Source organism: Antrostomus carolinensis, unplaced genomic scaffold (assembly GCF_000700745.2).
Source record: "Antrostomus carolinensis isolate BGI_N321 unplaced genomic scaffold, ASM70074v2 scaffold7951, whole genome shotgun sequence".
NCBI lineage: Eukaryota > Metazoa > Chordata > Aves > Caprimulgiformes > Caprimulgidae > Antrostomus > Antrostomus carolinensis.
In genome coordinates, this window is record NW_010293459.1 from 40,712 (window position 1) to 46,711 (window position 6,000).

At 35.1% G+C, this 6,000-nt stretch overlaps 1 protein-coding gene across 1 annotated transcript in view; it reads left to right on the top strand.

Moving 5' to 3' along the window:
• Window positions 1-4,249, top strand: part of GNPTAB (N-acetylglucosamine-1-phosphate transferase subunits alpha and beta) — a gene marked incomplete at its 5' end in the record, with an annotated part of 40,649 nt that extends 36,400 nt beyond the window's left edge. The window contains 3 exons of the mRNA XM_029087285.1: window positions 703-870; window positions 2,459-2,549; window positions 3,732-4,249. Of these exons, the coding sequence (XP_028943118.1) occupies window positions 703-870; window positions 2,459-2,549; window positions 3,732-3,809 (337 nt within the window). The remainder of the gene's footprint in view (window positions 1-702; window positions 871-2,458; window positions 2,550-3,731) is intronic.
• Between the last annotated feature and the right edge of the window lie 1,751 nt (window positions 4,250-6,000).

Here is a 6,000-nt window from a genome sequence, read left to right on the forward strand (position 1 = left end):
GGTCACAGCAGTTTCTATATAAATTCTATCCAGGTGGTGGTTGTTTGTATTTTGGTTGATTATGCAAGTTCAGCTTTGGGTCTGTGACTCAAGTCATGTTCCGCCCAGTTTTTATAGTGGTCTCAGTAACTCAAATCCTGGGGACCAAGCTTTGCTGTCTCTCGTACAATCTTCTATAGTTTTTATGTTGACTTTCTCTGAAGAGTGCAGCTACACAGTAAAATAACAATAACTTAGTATGTTTACCTCCTACAGTGGAGCTAATTTTGTTATTAGAGATACTTTACTCATGATAATTTATTTAAAACTATAAAAACCCTTACCCAAATCATAATGCTGGCCTTTCTAATCTGCTGTCTGTATCCAGTAGTGGGCTCTGGGATGATGCACCCTAGTGCCCATTAGATGGCACCATTATATAAAGAGAAGAGAGAGAGAAATGTGACTTGTCATTTGATTCCTCAAAGGTTTTCACTTACTGTCAGCCTTGGTGCTCTCAGAATTAAAATAAAATTAATTTAAAATAAGGCAACAATAAGGACACTGATTACCAGTATCAAATATATCCATTTGGTTTTAAAAGGATACTGTATTGATTTTGTTTAAAAGGATTATATTTGTGTTCTTGGTTTGCCAATACCTTTGCCACATTATTGAATTTTGAATATTGAAATATTCTAACAAAGACTTCTTGTTTTCTAGAAAATTTGTTTGCCTAAATGACAATATTGATCACAATCATAAGGATGCTCAGACAGTGAAAGCAGTGCTGAGAGATTTTTATGAATCAATGTTTCCCATACCTTCCCAATTTGAACTGCCAAGAGAATATCGGAACCGTTTCCTTCACATGCACGAACTCCAAGAATGGTACGTTATGCAGGTTCTTTTCAAGTTATTTATTGTAGTGCAATCACAAATAATTATAAAACATATTGGTACCAGCAATTTTTTTTTTTCCCCTGGCATTGTCCTGAAGGAGTTAACAGTGAAACTATTATGAAAAGATTTGAATGGACTAAAATTTGAGGTTTGCAGGATTTGGGTCTTTCTGTTGTTCATAAAATTGTTAATGTTTCATTGATTGGCCCTAACCTACTTCAAATAACTTTTTATTTTTTTTTAAGTAATTCAGGACTTCTGACTTTCTTTAAATGTTAAAAAAAATAAATTGATTGGAATGCTTGTTGCACAGGGGCAATACAAATTCTGTGACCTTTCTCATTAAGTGAGTTTTAAAAATTTTTTTTAAAAAATCTGTCAGCAATAATGAGCTGGATAATAATCAGAAAAGATATGTGTGTCTCATTGTTACATCGTGTTAAATTTTCATGTGTGTTTACTTCTTGCCATTTTATAAATAATATTTTAATTTCAGAAATTGGGTAAGTTGATTTGAGAATACAAGCAAAAGTTTGGCAGGTATAGTGATAAAAATGAGACAAAAAGAGTAGTATAGTAATTTTGTTGCTGATCAGCAAGTTATGATAAATAGCTATTAGGAAGGAGAAAATATTAGAGGAACTGTAGAAAGAATCAGAATGATTGTAGGGAACAAGAATAGGCATGGATTGTAGTGCTACAAACTCTGCTGTATGGAGAAGGGGTGGGAGGCAAACCCATTTCAGCAGTTAGCTGTAGAAATTTGGGCTGGAGGAGTAGACATATTGTTGGCTCCCTTTTTGAGGCTATCCACCAGGATTTTGTTAGTTTCAAAAGAACACTTTATTGTGACTATAGTTTGTAGCCAAAGCAGATTTCTACCAGGGTGGGTTAAAGCATGCTGAAGTGCTGGTGGAAATCCACGTTTACCTTCAGTTGAGTTTTCCACCTTTATCTTGCATGGTATTTGATTTTGGCTTAAGAGCCAATGTAACCAACAATTCCGAATGTCTCCAGGAGGCTGACAGAGTAGTTTCAAGAATATGTTGAAAGTAAAGAAAGTTATGAAATATGCAGAACTTGGGCTACATACAGTAAATAAGCATTTTGCTTCTTATAACACAAGTTAACAGACTTAATCAAAATGTTTTAGAGACTCTTAGGACAGCCCAGGTTGGAAGGGACTTAGAAAGATTATCTGATCCTGCCTTTTGTGGGAAAGGGAGCCTAGGTGAGATTATCTAGCACCCTGTCCAGTCATGTCTTGAAAACCTCCGGTGGTGGTTTTCACCACCTCCACCACATCCCCGGGGAGGTTGTTCTAGTGAATGATTGTTCTCACTGTAAAAAATTTCTTTCTTATATCGAGATGAAACCTCTCCCAGTCCAACTTGTACCTGGTGTTCCATGTCCTCTCCATGTGGCTCTTTGTGAAGAAAGAGCCTCCATCCTCTTAGTAGCCACCCTTTAAGTACTGGAAAAAACTTTCTTTGCTTGTTTCATGGAAACTTTTTGAAGTTTATATATTTACATTTATAATACATGAAGCTGTTTTTCTGTTTCCTTCTTTGTGCAGGAGGGCATATAGAGACAAGCTCAAATTCTGGACCCATTGTGTTCTAGTAACACTTATTGTATTTACAATCATCTCATTTTTTGCTGAACAGGTAAAATTAATATCTTATAAATCCTATAACTTTTAATAGATTGCTGCACTTTTGGAATAACATAAAATGAATTTTAAAATCAGATTTTGAAAAGTAGCTAGGATTTTTTCCTTCATAAAGGAAGTAAACATGCTGCATGACTGATGATTAGGTTGCTTCAAATTTAATGTCATCATGTTGAGATTCCTTGAAAAGAGAGTCATATGGGGGGAAGGAGAGTGGTGTTCCCTTTTCAGGCACTTTGTGATTAAGTCCACCATAAGTGTGCTAAATTTGGATGCTCAAAATCAGTAATTGTTTTTTAAAGTCTTGGTCTATTAACACACGTATTGGTAAAAGTGCAAAGCAAGTTAACAGGAAGAAAATTTAAGTAATAGCAATACTCCAGTCCTGAAGGGACTCTCACGGTATTTAGGGGCCCTATCGAAATCTCATCCCTAAGTAATTGCAGAGACTCCTATTGAATTCAAAAGGTTTTAAATCTGACTCAAAGGAAAAAACCCTCCACTTCTGCAAGCATAAAATGGCTTCCTTGAACATGATTAATCCTGCTAAACTTGGAGGGAGTCAATGGAACAAATCATATGGGTAATTCCTTGCAGGTTGGGGCCTTAATTAACACTTTCCGTGGTCTGATGAAGAGGGTGTAATTCTTGAAAGGTTGGCTTTTGATTATTTTTTATTTTTCCCCACCTGTAACTTTTGCATGAATCTTTCCCTTGATTTCCAGCCTTTTGTATGTATTTGAAAACCTGTCCTCCATTAGTAACTTAGTTCTGGAAGGGAGTATTCAATTCAGTAGTACAGCTAGATATATAAATACTGTTTTAAGATGCCAGCTCTGTGTTGATCTTTTTGAAACTGAATGTAGCCTGGTGTTATATTAATTTAAATACATAAATTAACTTTCAAATAATCAGAATATAGGCATACTATATTTTCACTTTTTTTTGTATTCTGGATATTGAGAAGTCCAGTAGAAATATGTTCGCCTAATAGATGAAGTTGAGTAAATAACTCTTTCTTCCTGTGCAGTGGAAGGAAAAAAAAAAAAAAGACAATATTGACTTAATTACCATGGATGATTCAGATTTTATAATTTCAAGGATGAAAGCCTGACCAGCAGTGCACCTCTAGCCCAGCAGAGAACTAAATATTGTATTTTTTTTTTCCCCTTTTCAGCTAATTGCACTTAAACGAAAGATTTTTCCAAGGAGAAGGATCCAAAAGGAAGTTGGTCATGAGCGAATCAAAGTGTAAAAGAGCTTTATTTTGGAGATCAGTCTACCTCAAGATGTGATAAGCATTTAAAAATCTCTCTCATAAGTGTCTTTTATGGTTTGACATTTAACTACGTTGATACTGAGAAAAAAAATCATGCCTCTACAGTTAGAATCTCTGCAGTACTCTTCATGATATACAAGCTGCTGGACCTGTGACAGTGCAAAACAACATGAAAAATAATTGCAGGAATCCTGTACATAGGCAGTTTTCAACAGATCTTAACTTTACAACTGTTAGTTCATGGCCATGTTATCCTTTTTTATAAAAAGGGTTACCTAAAGGAATGTAGCTGCATTTATTGCAGTAGGTGTGTTGCCAACTAGATAAAATCTTGGAAGGCAAAGTTGTTTGGGATCAGCTTAACAGGTCCTTGATCTTGCATTCCAAAACATTTTGCAAATTTCTGTTGTTGCTGCTTTTTTTGTTGTTGTTGTTTTTTAGCCCTACAGGAAAATTGAGAATTATGTAACTTATAATTAAGATTTAATATAAATTTATTGATATTGACATTCTTTAAAGCACAGTGATAATTCATCCCCCTATTTATAGTATTGAATTGGGACTTGGAAAAAAATGTATTCTAATAAAAAAAAAAAACCCAAAAACACATTAACAGAAAAACTAATGGTTATTTGAAAGATACTTTATATCTTAACTGGTGTGTCATATTCCAAAGAATATAGTGGTGTTATTTCTTGACTTGATTACAAAGAGGGGGTTGTAATCAAATGAAAATGATCAAAGTATAGTATTTTACAAGCATTGTAAATATGAAAGCAAAAGTGCCTCTCTATATGAATGGGTAACAAACTGTTAATGCAGCAGTGTATGGGAGCAGTGTTTCACTTCAGAAGACAATATTTGTACTGACATATGAAGCTTTGGTGTTTTTAAATTTAACAAGGTTTGGCACTCTACTTTGCTGAGACATCAGAATAGTATGGTTTTATGTGGGAAAGGATACTGAATGTTTTCAAACAGAAATGTTTGGTGGTGTATCTTCAGTTAGTTGTATTAGCAGTATTTAAAAAAGCATTAATTTTTGTAATCAGATGATGTACAAAATGTATGTGCATATGTATTGTAAGATACTTGGTTTGCTTTGAAATCAACTAAAATGTGGTAACAGTTTTGTCTGTTTCTGTTTTAAAGTAAACAAACTCACCCGTTTTGATAAATTAGCCATTAGTACTTGCAAATCCTTATGTTAAAAGTTCTTATTTTTTCCTTAAACTTACAACAGTAATAATTAATATTAATTTGATGCATGAATGGATTCTCAAAGCAGAATCAAACTTTTGAGCATTGTAAAAATTCAAGCAGTTTTCATTAAGGTTATATTTCATGCTAGCAATATATATTATGATGAAATATAGGATATACATAAGTACTTTACATATACAGTACTTCAAACTAGCAAAAAATGAGACATTTCAAGAAATACAAGAAAGCTTTGCTAACCTCTTCCACTTAAAACAATTATTAGGTAGAATCAAGTTTGACCAGGATCTGGGGCGCTTTTTTGTGGTTTTGTTTTTTAAGTAATATTTGGCATTCTAATCAAAATCGTTGGAAAAACTTGGTTGAAATTTTAAGGTAGTTTTTCTGCTGAAGTTATGTATAAACAGCTTGCAGAGGTAGCTCAATTTTTTTTAAAGCGGTTGCGTTAGAACTCTTTTATTATTTTTTTTTTAATTTAGATTTTGTATTTGGTCTTCGTAAGTAAAGAGGAAAATATCTTAACTAGGAGAGGACAGAAAATTGTGAGAACAATAGAAAAATCTGAAACATAAAACATGTAGTTTGTAAAACTAATCTGACTGGAGAAATACTGCCTGTTTGCATTGATCTATGGAAAAATCCTGCCTCGGCACCACACCCCAGCCTACATCCACCATAACAACGTTGGTGCAGACGGTTACTTTGAGTAATTAAAGGCGTTTCTGCAAAAAGAAATAAAAACGGCTGAAGGGAGCTGAGGTTTAAACGAGTTTAATACGGAACCATCACCACCTCGCCGACCCAGACCGCAGGCACCGCTCGGGAGGACCCCGGGGCGCTGTGTTACTGCGCATGCGCCCCGAGCCTGAGTGCGCTGCCGCCGCTTTCCCGCCCTTCCCGCGGGGCTGGGAGTCGCTGGTCGGCCGGGGCTGACTCCCGGCGGGGG